The 26,169-nt window shown below is 35.2% G+C and overlaps 2 protein-coding genes and 1 pseudogene across 4 annotated transcripts; all 3 read right to left on the bottom strand.

Moving 5' to 3' along the window:
* Positions 1 to 1,309: 1,309 nt before the first annotated feature.
* LOC128167071 (PDZ and LIM domain protein 3-like) lies at positions 1,310 to 8,199 on the bottom strand. 3 transcript variants are annotated; one of them, XM_052832587.1, is made up of 9 exons: positions 7,874 to 8,199; positions 6,705 to 6,856; positions 6,247 to 6,385; positions 4,597 to 4,793; positions 4,075 to 4,310; positions 3,335 to 3,443; positions 3,147 to 3,232; positions 2,791 to 2,928; positions 1,310 to 2,652 (listed from the first exon to the last, which is right to left on the bottom strand). In XM_052832587.1, exons 1-8 carry the CDS (start codon positions 8,000 to 8,002, stop codon positions 2,828 to 2,830), a joined length of 1,149 nt encoding a protein of 382 aa, XP_052688547.1. In that variant the 5' UTR covers positions 8,003 to 8,199; the 3' UTR covers positions 1,310 to 2,652; positions 2,791 to 2,827. The 3 variants fall into 3 exon arrangements, with proteins under 3 accessions (XP_052688547.1, XP_052688546.1, XP_052688548.1); XM_052832586.1 differs by having other exon boundaries at positions 1,310 to 2,928; positions 7,874 to 8,197; XM_052832588.1 differs by having other exon boundaries at positions 1,310 to 2,928; positions 4,249 to 4,310; positions 7,874 to 8,195.
* A 2,693-nt stretch (positions 8,200 to 10,892) lies between these two features.
* LOC128166638 (uncharacterized) lies at positions 10,893 to 13,345 on the bottom strand. The gene is made up of 3 exons (XM_052831929.1): positions 13,261 to 13,345; positions 12,210 to 12,314; positions 10,893 to 12,110 (listed from the first exon to the last, which is right to left on the bottom strand). The coding sequence occupies exons 1-3, from the start codon at positions 13,306 to 13,308 to the stop codon at positions 11,433 to 11,435; spliced, it is 831 nt and encodes a 276-aa protein (XP_052687889.1). The 5' UTR covers positions 13,309 to 13,345; the 3' UTR covers positions 10,893 to 11,432.
* A 551-nt stretch (positions 13,346 to 13,896) lies between these two features.
* On the bottom strand, positions 13,897 to 26,081 carry LOC128166636 (suppressor of tumorigenicity 14 protein homolog; annotated as a pseudogene).
* Between the last annotated feature and the right edge of the window lie 88 nt (positions 26,082 to 26,169).

Below are 26,169 nucleotides of genomic sequence, written 5' to 3' on the forward strand. Positions count from 1 at the left end.
GATCTGTAAATAAAACACTTCAATTAATTTGCAGTAGCGTTAGTTTTTCCCTATACAAGAATACTATGGAAAATCAGTTATCGTTTTTTCCTGTTTGATATGATTTTATTTTTTTATCTGATAAGATACCACGATTGATACGCCCAGAAATTCCGACAAGGACATTTTTAATTAAATTTGGAGGGAAATGTTGACCATTATTTGTAGAAATGTGATTCTAATGTACTGTAAAAATTACTTTAAATATTATTATAAAGCTTACACTTTGGACATTAATTCATGGCTTTTGAAACATAAAAAAGCGAAGTATTTGAAGAAATAACATTGTTTTTATTAACAGACCAGTCGCATAGAGTATAATAATGCATGTACATCATTTCATGCGCCGATTTTGGCCGTATCCAAAACAGCGTGTTTATAGTTGAAATTCTAGCAGATCTCGGAACTAGTCTAACTAAAAATTTTGTCATAATGAAACTTGATGACAGTTAAAATTGCGACAAAACTGTATAGATTACAACATACGTTATTAAACTATTCTAACACATTTATTGAAATGTCAACTATTCGTTAGGCATTTTTAATGTTATAAAAAATTTAAAATTAAATTTTCATGATATCAATATATTTACGAAATTATGACATAATGGTTTAAAGATGATCCACATTTTACCATTAGTATCTAAATTTTTGGACTATACTTAATAATGCGCCATGTTCATTTTACGTACACGTGTGTTTTGTTGCTTTAACCCCTTACTACTTCAGGTAATCGGGACTGAGAAATGTGAAATGCCCGATTAAGAAACTCCAATTTAATCAAACCCCTCTGAAGATAACTGTGTTTATGTTAGCAGTAGCCGGTTCAGTGTTTAAACCTTCCAACATGAGGCCAGGTCTACCACTCTCCATGTCTGTTATGTATTCAGACATTAAATTTTACTAATCTTCTTTTCCTGCCAAGATACACGGGCATTTAAAAACACCAAATACGGGGGTTTGAAACTGTGGTGAAGGCCCTAAAAGTCACCCAACATATCGCAAAAGGTAGATACCAGACTTTTAACTTTTGAAAGATTTTAAATACGGATTATTTTTTTGGACAAAAGATGAAGGCCATACAAAATGACCTGTTTGATTACTGACTCTCTGACTTATTGCAAGCTTCCTATTATAAAATAATATTCAGGTAAAAAATATAGTAAATCATCTGTAACCAAACAATTTAATCACAGATCCAAATTTACATCATAAATCATAATACTTATTCAATTTTGAGACAAAATAAAATATTTTTTTTTTGGGGGGGGGGGGGGGGTTGATACTATGTACTAAATAACAAGCAACAATTTTTTTTTTTGAAAATATTCTATTGAACAGATTTCAAAGCATCTGTAATATATAAAAGCATATCTCATTATAAACATGTTTAACAGAAAAACTGCAATAATAAAGCGGTGATAAACTTTTTAATTAAATAACAACTGACCACACAGTACACATATAAAGGTTCATTGTAATCTTATTATGCTCAACACAATGTATCACAATTCACAACAGTTTTAAGGACAATAATATCATAAAAAACCCTGTTATCAACATTAAAGGATGCAACCAATTGAATGAGACGAGTCAAATTTGGAGTTTAAAAGACCAAGTTTGTGTCATATAGAAATGTGGAAGGAAACTGTAATGCCCTATCTTCCACTTTCTATCAAATAAATATTGCATCTAGATCTGACCAAATATATAATGAGCCCAAAACTCTGCATGCCCATTCCCAAACCCACCCCTTAAAAGACATTTTCTATAGTCATATTTTAGCTATAGTCTTACTCCAACCAAGGGAGCCAAATGCAAGATTCATAGATGGAACTAAAAGTTATTATAATGAAAAAATAGTACAACCAAATCAACTCTTTTAGAACAGGGGCCTAAGAACGATCTTTTTATCAGGGGAAGTAATTCAGAAACAGGTGCTCTTTTTAACAGTGAGTGTACACAATGGTAAGAGACTGGCAGACTCCTATCTCACCCTACAGCAACTACATGTAAATGTAAACTATAGAAGGTATGTATAATTCATGCTATAAATAATAAACTAGAACACACAAAATATGTAGGTAAAAAAACAAACAATAGAGTGCAGCTTTTGTAAATATACAAGTAAATTCTGGAAGACTATATAGCATAATCATTGAGGATATACAATAAATAAGCAATAGTATATTGGGGATTTTAATGTACATGTTTTGTATTTTCAGCAGTCATTGAATGGTTAGTTAATTCAACTTGTTTAATTGAATCAAGGGATTGCACAATTGTTGAAAAGAGTTCTAAAATGTCAAAGAAAATGAAGATGGCTGTGCATTTTACATGACCAGTAGGAAAAAACTCCCGATAAACACAAACAATGACTTAGATCTATTGACTATAAACCCGTGGGAGATGTAAAATATTCAGTTTATCCTGAATCTCAGGGGCATACACTAGTGTATAAATATATTGGGATAATAATGACACACAAATACATTTTCATTCAAGGTTCAACACACACTCTACAGGGATAAAGTTTCATATGCATGAATTCTATCCAATATCGTCCATAATGGTAAAGTTCAGGTACATTTGAGCAGATAATTCTCTGGATTTCTGTTGAAGTCAATAAAAAATCATGCATAAATATAAATCATACATATGGAACTAGATCCCACCTTATTGTATAATAAATTAACACACTGATGTTGAGTTAGTGTGATAATACAATCATCATCAACTGAAGGTACTAACACAGTATCATAGTTAACTCATGGGGGACTAATTTCTTTCAGCGGTACACAGGAACAGCCTTCATGTTTGGACCAGGGGGCTGGGCAATTTGTTTGGCATGTACTTCACAGTATAATCGTCCATCAACGACAAAGTAGCCTGAAAAGCCAAAAACTCATTTAGCAAACATATGTATCAATTTCTTCATATGTCAGAGCATTTACAATGAAAAATTTTGAATACAAATGTATAACTGGTTTTTGAAAAATTACACATCTTTTTCCTTAGTAAAAATAAAGTTTTTCACTTTAGAGTACAATAAAAACAGAGACTTGGGATATTGTATATTTTAATTCAACAACTTATATAAACCTTACCTTTTTGCTTCAAGTTTACCCCACAGGAAGTACATTTAAAACATTGTGGGTGATATGGTACACCTTTCACCCTCACAAAAACTCCCCTACAAGCAAAAACACATATGCCAGATTCAGAAATTACTGCTCCTTAACAGGCTCTTATTACTTCTCTGCACTTTAAGTGCTCCAATTGTAAAAGTACCTACGTGACAAGCATGTTGCAGTCCCCACAATGCATATTTTCCTGGGCAGGTTTGGACTGGGATGGATCCACAGCATCAGGAGCCCTCACTGACCGGAACCCTGAGGGTTTGTCTGTAAGTAAGAGAGGAGACTCCTTTCATCGACTAATGCAAACAGAGGGTCAGTTGGAAATTGATTGATTCATATACTTATTACTATAAAATATAAATTTACACTCAAAATGTTTTCAAGTTCAGAGACATTCAAAAAGCAAATCAGAATTATTCAAGTAAAAGTTAAGTTTCATTCCTAGAATTATTTAGAGCAAAACAAATACAACACCAATGAGAGAGTTAATGATCTGAAGATTCACACTTGTCAAAACACCCAGTAAAAACACAAAAACTAAACCAAAGTGGATACTTAAAGTTTGTACTGATCACTATAGAAAACCAATCATTCTAGCTTGCCATGTGGTAAATGAAAATCAATATAATTAAATTTTAAAAATGATTTTAGATTATCACAAAAGTGTTTTAACTATATAGCAATACTGGTATCTCAAATTTAAGCATTAACATATTTTCCTTAAATAATTGTTTTTTATTTTAAAAATTGTTATACAAATTATTTTCCATTACATGACCATGCAAACCAAATAATTTATTGTACATGTTCCATTACCAGCTGATTACCACTTTTAATTGTTTAACACACCACTCACAATCTTGTTTTTAAAACAAATTGAAAAACCACAACATACTGAGCTTAGATTCATTTGCATCATGCGAATTAGTATCAATTTGTGAGGTTGATTCTGGTTGGTTAGAAGATGAATTTTGGGAGTCACATGACAGTTGATTATCAGAGGTCACAGGGGTCACATCAGCATCATCAGAGTTCACAACAGGCACAGCATCATCAGTTGTCTCTTCACCTTCCAGAGGTTGATAGGTGCCACTCATCTTGGCCCCAACAGGACTCTGAGTTACATCTAAACTGAAAAGTAAATATTGCAATTTGTAATGCTCCACTGCATGCTTAATCACAACTTGATTATCTTTTTTTCACATTAGCTAGATTTTACATATGCTAAACACAACCAAAAGGTTAGGAGAAGTGATCTATCAATTTTTTTTCCAAACACCTGGTTAGCAATTACGGCAAAGTGTATGCTTTGACTTGACCATGAGAATTTCAACACACTTTGTAACATATTATGAAACATTTTGTGGTTGCAATGATTCACCACAGCTTGGTTTGTTTTAATCAAGTATAACCTTACTCTTGCATTTGTTGTTGAATTCCTGCCGTCTGGGCTGCGTATGTGTCAGCAATATTATTGGCTGAGTACAGACCAATGGGCGAGTTAAATTGGGCATGGACAACATTGGGCACAGCCTGCTTTGGAGACTGGACCTGGCGCTGTGCTGCAAAAGGCTTGCCTGATCTATTGTAGCTGCTACCAATGTTCAAAGGTTCCTACAGGAAAAGCAGTCAATTAAAGTGACTTATGTCTAAAGTAACAAAAAAGAAAATAATCCAGTGTAAAATTCAGAAAAGTTGTGGAGGGATCAAAATTTTAAAACATGAAATATAGACCAATGCAGAAGGGGTGCTCTTTTGGGAGCAAAGATGAAAAAGTGAGTAAGGTGAAAAATCAGAACTTTTTAAATCGCTCAGGGGTCACTGAAATCAGGTTTAACGATCCACTAGCCTTCATTAAATAACAGTACAACATTGAGGAAGGATTCTTCTTTTCCATGTTATGAGCATGTATTGCCTAGAATCTGTGATTGAGATTGGTTTGTGCATGTGCATTCCAATGTGATTTACAGGTTGTGACAGGTGAGGTATCTCCCATACGTTCGTCATTTTGAAAAGGAAAATTTAAATGTCTTTGCATGAATTTGTAAACGGAACTTTAAGGAAATAGTTCAAATGAGTAAGGCATTAAGATTTTGGGGTTTAAAAAAACTTAATGCATCTAAATTGATGAAACTTACAGTGAATCATCAACAGAACACACTGTAAAACAAAGAGTAAAGCAAGTATTTAAAAATTAAGGTTCATTATACAGAGAATGAAAGGTCTGAAATACAGACAGCATGAGTCAATGAAGTAAAGAGAGAGGTCTCCAAAAGATATCAATTCTCGGGGAGAATGTAACAATCATTTCAAAATCAAATATACATACAGGCTATAAATTCTAAACAACAGAAAGGCCAATATCTTTCTTTAAAATCAAATTTACACTTACTAAAGAAAGTATAAGAAATATTGATGGGGCTATGTAACTGGATCCAAATCAAGCAAATCTGTAAATTGCTTTGATGTAAATTTTGTAGCTTTAAGAATAATTGAAAGAATTTATTGAAAATAAGCAATCTGGTGTCTTAAGAGTTCTTTTTGACTTATGTGTTGCTTACAAATTGCCTTATTGAATCTAGCATTTAAACTGTTAACTTAGAAGTTAATTGGCACTTCATCTACCGTATTTACATGTACCGGTACTTACAAGCTACAAGTTTTATTGAATCTAGCAAATCCTTAATTTAGCCAATTGACTTACGAGTTGCTTTATTGAATTATACAATATGACTTTTGACCTATAAGTTACTTTATAGACTCTTTGTTGACTTGGTACTTCAACTAATGACTTACAAATTGTTTTATTAAATCCATAATGATTTGATTGTTGACTTAGAAATAGTTTTATTGAATCTAGCACTTCACCTAATGCCATACAAGTTGAATTATTGTCGCACCTCATCTATTGACTTACAAACTACATCATTTTTTAAATCTCTTAGCAATTTATTGACTTACAAGATGCTTTTAATCTAACACTCTGACTATTGACTTGCAAGATGCTTTATTGAATATAACACTTGAAAATTTACTTGCAAGTCTCTTTATTATATTGAAGACTTACTGGTTGATTTTCACGAGTCAGTGATGTTTTCTGGACAGTTTGCACCTCATCTCCTGTGGCTGTTTTGATGGTGTTCATCTGGGCAGGTCGAAGGTCCGACATAGGAGTCACTTTGGGTTTCCAAATTTTGACTGCACCTCTTTTAAGAAATTCGTTCATAACCATATTAACCATCATCATCCCCAATGAAAAATCATATTAGTAGACAGAAAATGGCATATTTTTTGTAACCCTATTTTAGAGAAGTTTTAAATTTAAGTCACCTGCTATCAGCCACCAATTTTTTAATATTTATATATAAATGCTTTTAGCAAAATGAAAATGCATTATCTATAGCCAACTGCAAATTCATACACATGTATACTGCACAGGCACCATCTCCAAATTGATTCATGTACATGCTTTGTAAAAAAAAATAATGATAACAGATATGTTATAACTACTACAGCAGCATTAACCTTTGAACTGTCATGGTGATGGTATTCCCTGCCCGGATGATACACATTTTGGCCTGTTCGTGTGAGAGATCATCAGCATTGGTATCGTTAATGCAAAGGATTCCATCCCCTGCAAATAATCCACTGCGCTCGGCCACACTCCCTGGGTTCACCTACAAACAGCTCTAGATTATTTCATTGGATGGACCCACTGAGCAATGCTCCACAAATTCCAAAAGAATAAACATGTTTGACCAGAAATGTTTGTAACAAATCAGATTATATGTCTACTGACCAAGATAAGTATCTGACTTTTACTGTATCAAAACCAAAGGCAACTGCATGAAAAGAATGGGGTCAAGGTCAAAGTCACAGAAAGGCAGGGACAAAGAGGGCCAGACTGAGATAACAATAACCAATGTCCCTGTTTATGATCCCTGGGGACACCTCACTGAGGTTAAATGTGGACAATTTGGACAAATGATAAATGGTTCATAGCAAACAAAACACAATGTTTACAGTATCAAAGCTAGTATATTTACCATTCAAATACAGAAAAGGCTTTATTATCTATTCATTTTGATTAACACAAATGGTTTTGATTATAAAATGCTTGGTTAAATCATGGTAGGAGCTACAATGTGTAATAATATATTCTAATTGTATGAAAATTCCATTCCCTTCTACCCTTGAAATTCCTGGAATACATCAACCCACAATTATTGCAGAACACAGAATTGCAAAAAACAAAAGTATTCCTATTCTATAAAAATTGAATTTGATTTTTAATTAATAGTGTGTTTTCATTTTTGCCTCCATGCATTAGCCTTACAAAAAAATTTATTGCTGAAATAAATATAACATCCAAGAGTTTCACAGAGATTTGGCATAAGTTGACAATTCGAATCTTTGATCAAATCAATAAGGCATTGAAATATTTGATCCGCGCATTACGCCGGCGATAGGAAGTATCTTCTTTCATGCCACTGAGCGGCAAACCAAATATAGCAGAGAGCAACATTCTACAGACTACTGCGAAACTCGGTATTAAAAAAAGCGCCTTATGTTTATTTTCAGCAGAACTTTAAGTAACCTTTAAATACTGCCAATGAACCGCGATTTATTTCTCGAACTATCAAACGATTAGGAAACACTTTTTTCAGAGACACCTGTGTAAGACTTGCACTTACCGATTGTATGGAGAGGGGGGTGCTAAAGTCTACCCCGCCCTGGAGTCGAAATCCCCAGGAGACACTAGGGTCGGGGCGGTAGAGCTGTACGGTTAGGGTCTCCGCCGGCTGGTACTCTAAGTTGGACATCCTGCCGTTTGTCTGTCTGTGAGCGTCTTGGGACTGGGTATCACTTTCTCTCTACCGAGGGCATCTGGTACTGTTTAACTGATGTATGGTTCATTTTTTGCACACGTTCCTTTTGTTGTTATTTACACCAGACGTCATGTTGTGAGAGCCTGCTGTGGGCGGGTCATACATTCCGATGTGTCTTACGATTATTCAAGAGAAACTGGAATACACACACCAGTTTTAAAGAGCGCCGGTGTAATGGGCGGGGTTTAGTCAGCGAGTGCTGAATATTGATATGCAGTAATGTGACGTATCATATAGGTAGAATAGATCAACCGTTTACCTCCTCAAAAATGTTGCCCCCGTGAAACTCGATATACACTAAATTGAACAATAAATATAACAATTTTTGTGATTGATTAAATGCCTTGGAATTTTCTGCGATGCATCTTGAATTCTATATATAACTACCTTGTATATATCTACATTTTATTATACATGTATGTAACATATTCAATCTTTGGTGCTTCGTGCGGGAATGAAGTTAGAAAGCATAACAGAAACAAAACATGGTTGTGAAATGGCCGGGCTTAAATCAGTTTCTATGTGAATCACAATCGATTGTCTTATTAAGAAATAAAGGAGAAAATACTTATAGTGGAGGTAAATACATGCATATAATACATGTAGCATATATAATTGGTATAATTGGTATTGATAATCCATGTAAGCTCTTAGAAAAACTTTTTGATTCTATTGTACTTCCTGTACTTCTTTATTGTTGTGAAATATGGGGAGTGGATCTCTCATTGAAAGATATTTCAGTTATCGAAAAATTTCATGTAAAATTTCTTAAAGATATACTTGGATTACATTGCAAAGCATCTAATGCTGGTTGTTTGGCAGAATTAAACAGGTTACCACTTTGGTCTAAAATCTCATTCTCAAGCATTAAATATTGGAATCACTTGATAACATCTAATTCTTTGGCATTTAAATTATATCAGGGAACGATCAATTCCAATTCCTGGACTAAGAAAATTTATGGCATCCTAGACAATTTGGGATTCTCAAACATTAGTAATTATAAAAGCACAATTCAACACTTTTTACCAAACATAAAGCAAAGAATCATTGACCAATGTATCCAAGAGCAATCATCAAAAATTTTTAGTTCAGAAAAACTTTCATTTGTTCAAAAATTATATATGAGAAAAAGAAGTCCTTATGTTGATATACTCGGGAAAAGATCTGAGAGATCCTCTATTAGTAGAATAAGATTAAGTGCACATAAACTTGCAATAGAAAGTGGTAGATATAATGCCACAATTAGGAATGAAAGATATTGTAATGCTTGTAAAACTGGTGCAATTGAAGATGAAACTCATTTTCTTTTTCAATGTAAAGCCTATTCTCATCTAAGGAACAGCTATTTTAGTAATTTTTATAAGATAAGTAAAATAAATATTGCCAATAACTTGGACAAAGAAAGATACATTTTACATGTATGTTTAAATAGTGAAATACATACTATTTTAAATATTACTGTTAAATTCATTAATGACTGCTTTGAACACAGATGTCAATTAGTCTAAGGAAATGTTAAACTGATCTATATAGATCAGTAAAAATATATATACTGTCCATGAAACTATTGTAAACATACAATGATGTTCTTATATATTCATTGGGCCTTTGCCAATTATTGTAATTGTGTTTGTGCCAATAAAATATTTGTATTTGTATTTGTATTTGTATAAACAATTAATTTATCAATATTTACTGTACCTGTAATAAAACTTTTTAACTTCTGTTAATTTTTTTCAATGATATAAAAAGACCAAAAAATCATTATTAGATACGAATAAATCTTAAATCGAGAAGAAGGGCTTTTTAGGAGTCCAAAGGGAAGTAATCGATTCGAAGAATTTATTTTTTATTCTGTCTCAAAATGTTTACACATACATGTACATAGTTATATTTAGATAACCCATTTCTCTATATGGGCTAAATCTTTTTCACAGAAATCGATAAGTTTTACAGTAAAATTTACTTTTCAATAAATCTCAGAAAATCATCATATCAAAATATCATAAAACCCAGATTAAAGGCACTAATAGCCTAGCGGAGGAATCTATGACCTTTTTACCCTCACTACACGATATACAAAACACGGCCTGATGGGTCGTCCTTAATAAACGCCGACTGATTTGTCCGACATTTCCGACATCTGACTTGTAGATCTATCTATGTCAGAAGCTGCGTCAGTGTACCTACATACTAAACTAAATTGTGGTACAGTGTAGTTAAGAACTATACTGTGCAATTTCATTATGGTATTTGTGTACGAATATAATTGATATTTTTGACAAAACATCAAAATCATCCATATTGACCATTCTAGATATTAAAAATGGAGAAATAAATTTTGAAAAAATTGAGTTTAAATCATGTCCTATAAATTATCAGGTATTTAGTCTTCTTATACTGTAACTAACCTGTATTTCCGTTGTTTATTCAGAAAACCATTTAATTAATTACAAAGAATGTACAAAGTGTTATGACTTTTTAAATGTGTTATTTATTTATCGATGTCGGATGACAAACACTTGTATGACTCTTAACCGTCCCCACCCGCCCCAACGATATGAAATCGTTTTTAATTTGTTTTTGATTTTTGTTATCAAATATTAACCATTCTATTTTCTAAGTTATAAACTATATGACGATTGTAGGAAGTGCAATCAAGACATCAAATATGAAAAAAATGCAATTAAAAAAAATATCATCGAACCCGCCATCAATAAAGAAAAAGCCAGCCATATTGTTTTATTCTAATTTGATCTTTAAAATGCAACAAAAGTATAGTATACAAAAAAAATTGCATGTGTGAAATTGTTTATATATATATGTCAATTTTTGTATTGGAAGAGGTCTACAGAAGTTTTAGACTTTGTGCCCAATCCCATCGTAATTATATTAAAATAAAATAGGTTCAAACCAAAAAGAGTACAGTATTTCATTTTTCAAAACATGGAGCCACTACAAACAAATACTCCAATAATTTTAATTTAGGAAATGAATAATTATTGTTGTTGTCGTGAGATTTTTTTAACTGTTAGATGTATAACATGTGTGAATGAAAGACAGCAAAAAATCGATTATATGTTGTTCATATCTTTAGAAAAAATTATCAATTATCAATTCAACATTTCCAGTTATTAAAATAAAATTAAGATATTATCATAAATTATCATACAAAGGATATCTTACAAATTCGCGATCACGCGAAAAAGCCCTCACAAATTTCAGAATTTTATTTACAAGAATTCAAAATACATGTACCATGCCAATCATGTATACATGATTCAACATGAAAGAGACGTGTTATGAAGCAAAAGCAGATGGCCATTGATTTGTGGGTGAAAAAACCAAACGACAGCAATAACTAATAAGTTGTTCCATAGAACCACACACGCGGTGCTTTGTTGGGCCCGCCCTTCTTCTCCTCTCTACTCCGCTCGAATTCTCTCTGTAACCGTTCCTCATACTCGCGCTCACGTCTCTGCTTCGCAGTGTCATTGGTAAACAGCTCCCTTCGAGCCTTGCCCATCGTATGATCCGTGCCCTTGGGTTCCTGGGAGTCGTGCTTTGGTGATGGTGAAGGCGAAGGCTGGGCGGGTATGGGGGTGGGTAGGGGTGATGATGCACACTTTTGCAGTCTAGGGTCTGCACTGTGTTCTTGATGAGTTAGTAAGTGATGATAGGGGTTCTGGTCCACCCCATACCTCCTTTGTATCTGCGTCTTCCAGTATTTCTCCTCGAACATTTTTCTACGTATTTCGACTTTATCTTGCTTGCTTATTTCAAAGTCATCTCTATGTCCTCTACTCAATGATTTTTGCTTACTTTCCTTCTCTTCTGAATTTGAGTCTAACTGTTCTGAATTACAGATCCTTTCCTTCTTTTCATGAGATTTCTTAAGTATTTTCTTTTCGAAAGAATGTTGCTTGACTGACTTTAACCTCTCTGTTGGATGCGGATGTGTCTGATTTTTGGGTCTGTTCCATTCTTCGTTCTCCAGACAATTTTCCCGTATGTTCGCCCGGTCATCTGGCTCGATTCTCTGTTAAAGCAGAATGTCAGTCATCATTAAAATCACATGAAAGTAAACTATGATAATCGATACATAAAGAGCGACAGAACGACAGACAGACAGACATACTTGGTTCTTTGTAATGTTTGGATTTTGATTGGTCGATTTTTTCGGTATCTTGAATCCTTTCCAGTCCACAGGGACGTCATTGATCATGTCAACTACATCCCTTATCTGTAAAATACATTATGTAATGACTTATTTGTGAAAAAAATTTTATTTACTTACAAAAATACAGTTTGTTATTACTTATGTAGCATATAATTTTTTTAATAAGATTTACGTGTATTTTTATCGGATAATGGAAATGTACTGTACTTTATCATAAACTTTTCTTGATAGGGTATGAAGTTATGAACGTCCTAAGATTTGTGTCATCAAGCGCCGCAATCGCTCCAGAAAAGTCAAGAAATAGTGTCTGACTTGTTAGCGCGTGAATATGTCGGTGTGTTATGACAATTAAATCAGCGATAAGTCTGTATGTAAGGAGAAGTCTGGCAGATGTACCCATGTATATACACGCGTGGGTGTTTTTTAAGACGTTCTGACGGATTTACTGTGCAGTAGAAGAAGCACAAACAAAAATAGGGCAAATAAATAGACAAAATTAAACAAAAACAGCATCTGAACCCAAAAAGGCCTCAAAATATTGTCAATACGCAACTGCGCATTGACATAACGTAAATTTCCCATTGTGAAACAGACGTACCGTAAAAAGAGGTAAATAAGCGCTCTCAAAAACTTAGCACTGTCTTTCTCTTTGACTGACTAGCAATTAATTTTTGGAGACGATATTTTGTATAAAGGTCCATACGTATTAGTTTTTATTTTATAGGCTATAACTTACACTTACAATGAATAAGAACTGAATGAAGCAGCACCAGGTGCATTACAGTATGATGATAGTACAAGTTTGTTTGCAGATCATCACATAGCGGTTTTCAGTAATTGTACATGACAATTGTTGAAACGATATGATTATGCATTACATTATGCGTACATAGTAAAAGAACAGTCGTAGAATCGATCATTGCATTAGACTGTGTGTACACGATAATAAAACAATAGTTGAACCAATCTGTGCATTACATCATGCGTTCATAATAACCACCATTATTACCGTATTGGGATCCTCAGAACTTTTCTTAGTTGGACTCTTTCTTTTCATTTTCTTTCTTGGATGGCCGCTAGTTTACCGATGTAACCATGGCGAAAAACGTAACGTCATTTATAAAACGTTTTAAAATGTAATGACTTTACGCGAAAACTTTGTTAGAATTACGTTGACTTTTTAAATTCAATATATCTAAAGAACCGCTGTGTTTGTCATTCCAAGAAGTGATTGTTGGTTTTTAAAATGTGTACATTGGGCCTCAATAATAAATAGTGTATTTTCTTTTTCAACTTAAAAACAAATATGATCGGTAAATTGTTAACTTGTTAACTTGTATTGTTTTTTATCTTAGCCAGTCAGACGACCCCTTGCACCTCTCAAATACACTAAACTCAGTTTGCATTAGCATTTTCAATTGCTTTAAAACAAAATAAACCAGAATGAGATTTTTTTTTTAAAGATGAAACCTGAAATGATAACTGCTGGACAAATTTGTCGGTTACAATTTCAGGATTTACCAGTAATAGTCTTGTCAAGGAACACTTTATTAACCATTTTGTCATCAAAGATAATTTTCGTATTCAAATCTACAATTTTTGTTTTGTTTTTGGCAAAGATAATCGAAGGCATGAATAAGAGAAATAGTTTTATAATTTCATTTAATTTCATTTGTTCTTCCTACATTGCATGAGCTTCGTTAATACGATGTCAAGGGTGTGACGCTACCATCTCTTGAATCCATTGGATGTAGTTAATAACTTTGGTATAAGCGCCAGGACTCTTCTCCTCTGTTAACAAATAAATCGATAAATGAATAAATTGTATCCTTATATTTATGTCCCATTGGAAAAAGAAGATACCTGTACACGTATCTTATAATTTGACTGATTGAGAAACGTGTTGCTGATATACCCACCGGCACACCCATTTCCCCATGAGACTATTCCCTGGAGGTCCCACTTGGTTCCAGACTTACAGACAAACGGACCGCCACTGTCACCCTATATATCAGAATAAAACATATCATTACAACCGTAACTCAAGTAGTTGAGATCATCATGATCGAAAAACGTCCATACACTTACTGAAAGCCATAAAAACATGTACATGTTATAATAATATACTAATAGTACTAATACGTGAACTTTATCGCAGTACTTGGTGATGTTGTCGTCTGCACGTGATTACCTGACAAGAGTCGATTCCACCTTGATCATAGCCAGCACAAAGCATGTTGTCTGTGGCGTCCCCGTCCAGATAGTCGGTGCTGTTACATTTGTCTACGTTTACAATGGGCAACAACGCTTGCTTCAGTAAACCGGCGCCACTCGTGTCTGGTAAAATCAAAGCGATTCAGATTTTGGCGTTAAACTATTTCGATACCTTGAGATCTTGTAATGTGTAATGGAGAGTACAGTGATCTACTCAGTCTGATTCTTATAATTTTGAGCCAATATTAGAAAAAAAAGGTATATCTCACTCTTTGTATCTCCCCACCCTGTCACCATGCAGTTGGCGCCATCCGCCACGACAACTTCAGGAAGACACACGATGTTGACGTATTCGTTCAGAATGAAAGGCTTGTCCAGTTTAAAAAGAGTGATGTCATTGTCAATGAGGTCAGAGTCATAACTCTCGTGCATCAGGATCTTGGTGACTCGTCGGATCTGTTGATGGGGATCGTCCTTCTTCTCATGGTGCTTGCCCGCCTCTATGGTCAGATGGTCCAGGTTGCGATTGCTAAGAAAACGCAAAGCTTTACAGATTTTGAAATTTTTTGCCTGATTCTAAGTAAGTCTTTAATTGATAAAAAGAAGCCGCCATTGATTTATTGAATGTACATGTATAAAGAATTCAGAACTACAACCTATCGGAAAAAAAATGTGTGATATTCTGGTATTCATCCCTTTTACAATAATGAGAAGAATCTACTGACAACAAACCAGCCTTATCTCAAACAAACAACAAGGACCTTTTACGAGGAACTTCATCCATTATCTATATAGATGGCGGCATATTCTGATATGTATCTGACTTGTCGATGACAACTTACTCCTCCACGCAGTGCGAGGCAGTGACGACCCATTGTGGGTGGATGATGCTGCCCCCGCAGTTGTGACGTCCGTAGTGCTTCATAGAGATCTGCCAGGGCCAGCTGTTAGGGATGGCTTCTCTTCCTCCCACAATCCTTGTGTTACTTTCGATTGGTTTAATCGCTGGGCGCCCACAGACACCGTCATTACCTTAACAACGCAAGAGTTCTGTTACGAACTTTTAGTTAAAAATAAACATGTACAAAGAACATAGTTGAAATGAAAGATGTACATGTATTTTGAAAAAGATTGGTAATTTGCCAAAGTCTGCAAGATCGAAAATAAGAATCGTAGTGTCAATTTCTCTTTGGTCAATTTTAAATGTCGCTGCAAATTCCTTTGCTAAACTGACGCTGATGGCGCCAAGAAGCAAAATGTGAATCTTACCACAGACCAACTCGTCGGATCCATCGCCGCAATCGTCGTGTCCGTTACAGACCTTGGAGTAGGCAATGCAGTGTGTGTCCCGGCAACGGAACTCGCTGTCTTGGCAGGAAGCTAAAATGGTACACCAAGATCAGTTGCATGGCACCTTTATGACTTGCTTGGCTGCTTATTTCACTATGTTGTAATTTACATCAATATGTGAAGTGCTAAGAAAATATTAGATTTAATAGACAACAACGGGTCTCTATGTCATATTAAAAAAATTAAAACAGAAGAAAAAACTGACGTAATGGATCTTCAATGGTGTAGGTCAGATTAAAGCCGAATCCCCCCGCGGTTTCGTCCGAGATGAATTGGATGTACATGTGGTTGGTCTCTGACGTCATCTTTTCCGGGTACACCATCCCGCAGAGCTTGTCCATCAGCAAGCCGTAGGAGTTCTTCCCGTCGTAAACTGACAGGTAGTCATAGTTACAGTTCTCCGTACTCTCCGCTTCAAACGCCTAGTTAGAAAAGAGGAAGTTAAAAGACAATTTTACGATGCATTTGTATTATCATATACACGTGTATTCTTCAGCTACGTGGCAAAGCCTATTGCAGTGAGAGTTTAACGGTTTATAAACGGATAATATCTGGCTTGGTCACTTTACAGAATTCGAAAACCATCTTTGTAAATGTAGTCTATTGAAAGAGTGAATAATGGATGAACTATACACATAGTGAAAATACGCACATTAAACCACAAGGTGATCACTTTGCCGACAGGTGCGTTGATTTTCCACTGACAGTTCAGATTATTAGGGTATTCTGTAACCCCGTCGTAAAGATCGGACAGAATGGTTCCAGACGTTGCCGTAAGGACGGTCGGGGGTACCAGTACAAGCTGCGATGTCCGTAACCTGGTGGTCTGTAAAAAATAAAAGTGAATGTCGATGTCATCAATTCAACGTACAAGCTACAAGATGTAGTGGTGATGAAGAATTTGGTTTACCATTAGGTTTTACTGCTGTAAAGACGGCCCTGAATCCGATGTCATGGTAGACCTTGTCACTGGTGAAGACAACCATCATGTTGTTGGTTTTGGACCACTCCTCGTGAGGCAGACGGTTGCCGCAGATTGTAGCTATCAGCTCATCAGAGGCGCTGGGACCGTCATAGATCTTCAAACTGTCGTACTTACATTGGTGAGACATCTCTGTACCGAAGTCATTGAAGTGGAGCTTAATGTTGTACCCCTCCGGACCAAAAATTCTCCAGACGCATGTTGTGTTGTCCTTATAGTGTCCACTGGGATCAAATCCCGGGGTTTGAATGGTTCCGGCCCCATTGTAATAGATATCTTTGTCACAGCCAAATGGACCAGGATCAACTGTGGGGTTTACGTAGGTAGGGTCCCCTTGAAGTGAAAGCAAGATTGTACTATTTTTAAGATGTTTGGATCTTGACAAATTCCTTTTGAGAAGTGGAGAAGCTTGTTCTTTGATTTCATTTATATATTAGCATTTTTTTGGATTGAGTAAAAATAATTATTACCTAATCAAAGGAATTTTTAGATATTTGCGTCTATTCTGAACTGCCGGTGTCGTATAATTTAAGGTCCGCCACGTAAAATGGTCCGGGGCGGACCTTTAATGTTAACATTTGGGGTCCGCCTCTGCTCTAAAAGGGTCCGGCCCGTATAAGAAAAGGTCCGCCTAACATAAAAGGTCCGGGGTATATTTTTCATTTTTATTTTTTCAATTTCGAGTATTTTGGAGCAAAATAAGTGGGATTATTTTGTCATTCTTTTTAAGGAGTACCCACCCGAAGTGAGTCAGTATATATCCAGCACAGAATATAAATGAAAATACATATTATGCATGCATTTGTAGCTTGATGAACACAAATAAATCACAATAGTTATTTCAACGTTAATTTTGCTGGTCGATCTTAATATATTAACAGGAAATGAAACTGATTGGTGTCAATAATTAAACAATGGCTTGAACCAGGTGCTCTATACACACACCACCCTGCAGGTGTGAGGGGTTCACACCTTCAGGTGTCTTACTGTTTGAGATTGTTATGTAAACAATGGACATTTCACACGTCCCCTTTTTGCGCAACTTTCAAATATGATACAAGCTTTTATAAAAAAAAAAGTTACCCATTTTAAAATCAAATATCAATTACAATTCAATTACTACGATACCTGCAAGCGGTTTATCATTGCTATTTTCATTTGCACTAGGGCTTGTGTGTAAGTTTTGCGAAATTGTTTATGATAAATTGTTCATTTTTTCGATTCTTCTTTTCTATAATTTTATTTTTGGATCGGACCTTTGCCTTTGTTATAATCAAAGGGGGGGGGGGGTATCCAAAGAAATTGATTTGTTTATAAGAAATTAAAAACATGTAAGATTAGTAAAGGGCCATATTCCTTCAGCTGTTTGTGCATTTTGCATCTGGAAAAGAATTTAAGGGGATTTTCTTCTTAGAAAGAAAATATCACAGTGGCTTGAAGACAGGACCCCCCTCGATATAGACTCCCGGGGTAGTTGACACTTTTTTGATAGAAATTCGTTTAGAGTTATGTACACATCATGTTCTATATCAAATATCTGAATATTAATTGAAAATAAACGATTTATTTAAAACAACTCCAACCTGCATATATAAAAGATCCTCTTTTCAAATGCAATTGGGGTGTTTTACATGAATCGTTTATTTTCCGTTAATTTTTAGATATTTAAAATTAGACATGTTGTGTACATGACTTCAAAGAAATCTCTATAAAAAAGTCAACCATACCGAGGATTTGGATGGGGGGGGGGGGTTTGGGGGCTGGGTCTTGTCCTCAAGCACCTGTGGAAAATATAAAATATTTTGTGTGAAAAAGGCAAATATTCACATCCCGGTAAAATTTTATTCTAGATTTCTGGCTGCCTGGTACCCTCACATATATCATTAACTATTTCTTTCACAAAGAATAATAGAAATATTTTACGATGAAAACCATTTATATAAATATTATTATAGACAATGTTTTACTACCCTGAATACATTTTTTAAAATAAAACCTACACTGAAATCAATTTCCTGTACACTCCAACATTAAGAAGATCAACATCAACTGAAAAATATGACTACAAGAATCTATAACAAACTCACTGCATCCATGCAGTGGCGTCGGAAGCAAATTGAAAGTGGTTGTGGGGGGGGGGGGGGGGGGCAAGACCAATCATCAGAAATCTCGACACAAAATCACCTAATTCCAAATATCATGAAAATCCTTATCAGTGGGGGGGGGGGGGGGGGGTAGAGAGAGAGAGAGAGAAAGTTGTAACTCCAAAAAAAATTACATACCAAAAAAAAATTCTTCCCAAATCATGAAATTCCCAATTTCTTAATCATCATCCGTGGGGAAGGGGGAGGGGGGGGGGGCTAGTATAATCTCCGATTCTCAATATCACTATTGATATTCCATTCTTTTAAAGATAAATCTAGGAACAATTATGTTTGCTGCGAGAAAAAGTGTGTGTGTGTGTGGGGGGGGGGGGGTGGCCTCTCCCTGATGCTATGTGTCTTATGGTTAAGTTTAACTTTGCAAAAAAAGTGGGGGGGGGGGGTTTAAGCCCCCCGGTTCTGACGCCTATGTCATGTATGACTATGCAGTTCTTTAACGAGGCGGACCTATTATTGAACTATGATATTGGGTCCTACCTCTGAAAAAAAAGGTCATCAGGTCAACATTCTGTGAATTTTTTCGCAAACAGCATTTCAATGGGGCGGACCTTTTCTTGTACTATGATAAATGTGTCCTACCCTCTGAATAAAAAAATTATCGATAAACCTCAAAACATTACCAATATGTATTTACCTACTTAATTCCTTGTTTAACCACATGTACTGACATGTTGGGGTTTTTTCAACGAGCGGACCTTTTCTTCAGCCATAATCATAAGATCATCGGGGTAAATCAAAGCAAGTATTAATATTAATTAATGCAATTATCTGCATCCAGCATTTCAACAGGCAGATCTTTTCTTGATGCATATTAATAGGTCCTACCCCTAAATTAAAAGAACATCGGGGTCAATCAAAGCAAGTATTAATATGAATTTTAATTTTCTGCATTCGGTATTCCAACAGGCGTGCCTTTTCTGGAACCATAATATAAGGTCCTATCCCCAGCATAAAAGATCATCGGGATTAATCAATACAAGTATCAATATGAAAATTAATTATCTGCATTCAGTATTTCAACGGGACGGATTTTTTTTTAACTACTAAGTACAGTGTATACTATTGGGTCCAACCCACTGAAACGAGAGAGAGAGAGAGAGAGAGAGAGAGAGAGAGAGAGAGAGAGAGAGAGAGAGAGAGAGAGAGATTAATCTATACCAATGCAAGACTCATAGACACTGTCCTTTTTGATAAGGACATCAATATTTCACTCCACGAAGATACATATTTTTCTTGAAACCGCAAGGATATTGTTTTTTTTAGGCAGTTTACAAATATATTTCTGCATTATAGCGCTTTGTAACATAGCAATTTTATTACAAATTATACACCTTGCACCTACATGTTGTTATTTTCTTCCTCAACGCAATTTTTGTAAATATCAGTTCTGTCTTTAATTTCTCATAAATGTGCTTTCAGAAAAATCTTAACTTGGACATTTCAAAAATTTGAAATTTGTTTACTTTATCGATGGAAACGGATTTACTTACTTGTTACCAAATCCTTGCTTAATTACATGTATATTATATACTATATATTATATACATATAAAAGTATTGTAGGTTTTATTAAAGGAAGAGGGAATAAGTTTTTTGAAATAATGAGGTGATCAAATACTGTCGGGAATAAACACTTATATTTTTTTTTAGCAATATGGCATGCATATTATGAAAAGAGAGAGAGAGAGAGAGAGAGAGAGAGAGAGAGAGAGAGAGAGAGAGAGAGAGAGAGAGATTATTACAACATTATCACTTTCATTACTTTTTTAAGCACTTTACCGGTAGTCAATTAAACATGCTTTTTAATCATAGCTACACGTATCATCTAATTAATTTCATTTGTCTTTTCACGCTCTTACACAAAGCGCAAGCTAAAAAGATGATCTAGTTGCGAAGAACAATATACAGCGAAGACATTTTTTTTCTTTCTCAGCTCAGGGGTGTATTCTGATAAGCACAGGTGTGAATACCTGCAGGGCTTCTAGATCTTTTACCCCGTGTTCACCTGTTGTGAAACCATATGCTAATACATTATACACACCAGAAGAGATTTAAAAACAAATGGACTACATGTTGTTTGCAAATTATTGACAAAACACTCCTGGTTTTCTTTTTTTCAGATTCTTAAACAATTTGTTAAAATCTAACCCGCTATCAATATTTGATATTCCACAAAGTAATTTATTAAAATAATATGGTCATACATAAACTATACGCAAATGGCTGACTGGATTATGTAAACAAAGACATCTTTAAGATACAAGTACATTAGCAAAAGAGAATAATCAATTTATTTAAATCAAATAACTACGGGTAGGACCTTTTCTTATAGGGGAAAGCCGGACCTTAAATGTTAACATTAAAGGTCCGGCCGGACCATTTTACGGGGCGGACCTTAAATTATACGACACCTCCGGTCAATAGACTGCGATCTATTAGACCGCCAATCTCGATCTATTGGACTGCCGGTCAATAGACTGCGATCTATTGGACCGCCGGTCAATAGACTGCGACGTATTTCAGAACGCGTGTATGTTAATGTTACATCCTTTCAATAGTTCTCAGGGAATGTATATTCCTTTACATAGACGCTGTTCTTAGTACTTGGTGAAACCAAATTCAATGTAATAAAAATGGAGTATCAAATAATTAACAGTGTTAAAGCCTCATATAAGGTAAAAGACTATTTAAAATCTAATGGGTTGAAGACTCCCCCTTCTTTGTGTAAACTAATATTAAATTGAGATGTTGTAATGCATGCAACAGGTGTGGTGCATGTAAAAGATGAAAAAAATCTTAATATATTGCATAATGGCACGAAAACCATCTGCAATATGCAAATTGTAAACCCCGAAAACTAAAAAATCAATTAGGTAATAAAACAATTATTTAATGCTTGAACAGTCAATAGACCAGAAATTTTTTCCCTTGGTGCAGGGAACAGCTCAGTATGATCTATTGCCCTCGGCCGTTGGCCTCAGGCAATAGATCATACTGAGCTGTTCCCTGCACCTCGGGAAAAATATTCTGGTCTATTGACTGCTCAAGCATTAAATAATTGTATACTGTTTCAATGATTCGTAAATACGTAGATTCCGAAAACTACTATACCACTAACAACTGTTGACAATTTTCTTACCATGTTGAAAATTGGATTTTAGCACAGTTTTAACCATAAAGAACTTGAAATTTAGAGTTAAAAGCACAATATATTCCTCTTGGCTAGGGATTAATCCTTCGACAGATGTTTCTTATCCCTACTTACATAGAAGAGAGTTGTAAAAGGATAAGAACCCCATTGGATCATACCATCAACTGCAGTCCACTTAATTTGAAATCCTGCTAAACTTTCCCCTTCATCTGATGAAAAGCGCACTATTCCGTGAGAGCCCGGGATGATGACTGAATCGGGGGCTTGATATCCACAGTATTCTCCTGAAATGAAAAAGTTTATTTCCCAAAACTACATAGATGATGTCTATCAGAAACTCAAGCATCTTTTAAATATCTACTTCAGAGTACTTGTGTACACAATCCGAATGGTTTTTAACTAAATAGTTTTGCAAATGACCGATGACATGGTAATCAAATTTAGATGATTCATTTTTATTGAAAAAGCAGCTATCAATAATGTTAAAAGCATGGACTTTAATTTATCGTGAGGGATGGTTGTATAAAGTGTAGAAAATTTGTAATAAATAGATCTTCCTTTTGACTTTACAACTAGCACTGGTATTTATAAAAACACCTGAAGCAGGGAGAGTTTTGTGCAAGAATCGACCGTGACCGGAATAAATGTAAATTTGGACACCAGTTTAACCAGTTTTCCTGCACTCACCGACAAAATGGCGGCCTCCACTTCCACTGTACACTGTGACACGATCGTATTCACAAACAGGCCCCTCTCCGGGCTCAACCTCAAATGTTCTGTTGAATTCTAGTTTGATGTACTGCAAATACATTTATTTGCTTTCAATCATTCCGCTACAGGTAGTAAGACAGTATTAAAGTATCACAGCTATCCATCTTTACCTTTCCTGGGGGTACATTGATATCCCAATGACACTTGGAGTCGTTGTTGTATTCGATGGGGAAGTTCATAGAGCTGATGACTCCTGATGTCCCGTTCTGCATAGAACTGCTACCACACCCAGATATCCCTATTAAGATTCAAAAGAAGTGTAAGTACTGCTGGACCCTTACTGACGAGACGTAAAAGTAGTTTGGATTATCTCCCTTTTACAAATTATTATACTTGCTATACTACCCGTGTAAATCTATGAAATGAGCTACATACATGTATAGCTTCCGTGCATTCATTTGCGATGGCATTACCACATGATTTTGTAGAAGATTTATAACCTACTATTGCGCGATGAAAACAGATGTATTTAGACACTACTTCAGAGGGTCATAATTTCTACAGCCATACCATTTTCAGTACAGAAGTTATCATAATTAATATCCCTTGCAAAGCAGTTCTATTGTAACGTTTTTTTTCTTAAAGTTTTACTGATACGATGCGTGAATGCGCTATGACAATTATTATTTATTATCAATAATCCATTGGTTTTTTTCAAAACTATTTAAATTTTGACAACATCTCATTTCTGTAGTCTTTTCACGCTTGTCCTCAACCCAAGCTACGCGTGACATCGGTAGTGGTATAATTTCACATAACATTTTCCCCCCTACACACACACGTGCATGTACAGGCAGCCTCACCTGTCTGTAAACCACACCCTGCCTCGTCATCACCCCCAGCACAGTCTGGTTCACCGTCACACAGCCAGGTCTTCAATATACACTTCTGGTCCGCAACACAGGTGTATTCATTTTCTGCACAATTACCTGACAGGAAAAATTCCAAGTGTATATCAAACAAAAAAATCCCTCAAAAACTATATCAAAAGCCATTTAATAACTACACCTGCTTACATGTTGTCAAAAGGATACAAATATAAACAAGAAATGAAATTAAATACATATGTAGAGGTTCATTACATGTTCAAATGTCTTTAAACCTTCACAATTGAAAAAAAGTTTCACCTCAAAAACTTAGACTTAAATTAATAATTTCTACAGAAACCGCTATAAGCAACGAACCATTCTTGGGCAATGTCTAAATATGGTGGTTGCAATGGCTAGATTTCATTTAAAGATTGATGATCTGGTTTAACTTGCCAAGGAATAACTTGACATGTGACCTGGCTTGAGTTACTAGGAGCGACTTTACAGGTGGTCTGGACTGACTTACAAGGGACGACTTTATAGTTTGACCGTCTCTTTATACAAAAACATCCACGTCTATCATTGCATATTACTTAAAGGCATAATAAAGTGTAAAAGAGTTGACATGCAATCACATCTTATGCATTCAATGTTCATAAAACGGCAATATAAATACATAGATAAACTTTACGGGTGATCTGGTCTGACTTACAAGGACTTACAGGGATGACGACTTACCAGAAGCGACTTTACAAGAGATTTAAACTAATTTACCAGGAATAACTTTACGGGTGATCTGGTCTGACTTATTACGAACGACTTGACACGTGATCTTAACTGACTTACAAGGAGCGACTTGACAGGTGATCTTGACTGACTTACTAGGAGCGACTTTGCAGGTGGCCGACTCGTCTGAGTTATCTCCACAATCGTCTTCTTGGTCACACAGGAAACTCTTCTGGATGCATCTGTGGTTCTTGCACATAAAGAAAGAGTTTCCACAACCAGCTATATGAGAAGATAAAATTTAACTCTTTTATTGCCTTTTTCAAACCATCTTTAATTTCAGGAACTCATTCATGCTACACGTATTGATGTGTCCCCCTTTTTTCATTGCAATATTTATTTCAAAGCAAACATGCAGATGCTGACCTATGACTTTGTTGATTTGTAAATTGGACAATGATATGAACACGTATTTTGTGTCCAATTTTTTTTTTTCATGTTTTTTATAATAATTGCAATATACTATCCAGACTATCCGCACTATACAGGTGCCATTAAAGATTTTGGATGTAAGCGAAACCCTTAGGCTGTAAAGTTCTTTTGATCCTGAACTTTCAATTCAGTAAATTCAAAAACTAAATTACCCGAAGCCTGTTGAAACGAGTACTTGAATTTGAAGCCAGTGAATTCGTTGCTGTCGTCCGAATGGAACTCAAGGTAAAGGTACCGAGATGACGAAACAACTTCTACGTCACTTCCACCACAAAATTTTCCAATTAGCTTAGCGGAATTGGAACTACCATCGTAGATATTTAAATAGTCGTAGTCACAACTAGGGAAAAAGTCAAAACATTAACACTGTTAGATGGTCGTGATGATTTTTTCTCCCTAAAACGAAGAAATGATTATCTGTTGGAGTGTAAGAAAATAATCTGATGATATTTCATTTTTAACCTTAATCCTATGCATGGGTTTTCTTTACGCAGTAATAATTTATGGCTAAACAAACTTATAAGAGAATTTTATTGGGAGCTTGTTGGCCCCCAACCTCCATCAATTTTACTTTTTTATGAAGATTCAAATTGTTCTATGACAATTTGTTCTAAGGATTTGCTGAAGGTATCGATGTACACATTGGTAAAAAAAATATATACAAATAGATGAAAAAAAATACTTTGCATCGGGCTCAACATCAAAGTGGATGGACGACAACCGAACCACGTGACCAGCGTTAGCTCGGATCCTCCAATGACAGTTGCTGTTTCTATGGTAATGGTTATGGTTGTTAAAGTGATTGTGAGATGTGATTTCCCCCGTGTGTCGGTTTAAAAAACCTGGGCCACCACACCCAGAATGACCTGAATCTAATTGGAATAGAATCGTTTAGTTTGTAGTGCGCTTCAGAGTTAAAAAAAAAACCCCAAATATCCCAGAAATAATACAAGTACGTGTGATCAAATAAAATAGGCATTTAGAATTCTTTTCTAATCAGTATATCCTTCATTTTTGATTTTAAAAGTATTTTTTCAAAAATCCAGATTTCAACATTTTCTTACCTGCGAATACTACATCACAAATAATTAACGAAATTACCACAACGAGGAACATGTTTGATATGTGTGCTTCCGCGGAACCCGTCCGTGACTGTCCGTGTATGAGGCCTCTTTGTGATATGATTCTCAGCCTTGACCATGATTCTTGCGAATATCGCAAAATTTCGAAATGTTACTAATATTCTTAGATAATGTGGACAG

Source organism: Crassostrea angulata, chromosome 10 (assembly GCF_025612915.1).
Source record: "Crassostrea angulata isolate pt1a10 chromosome 10, ASM2561291v2, whole genome shotgun sequence".
NCBI lineage: Eukaryota > Metazoa > Mollusca > Bivalvia > Ostreida > Ostreidae > Magallana > Magallana angulata.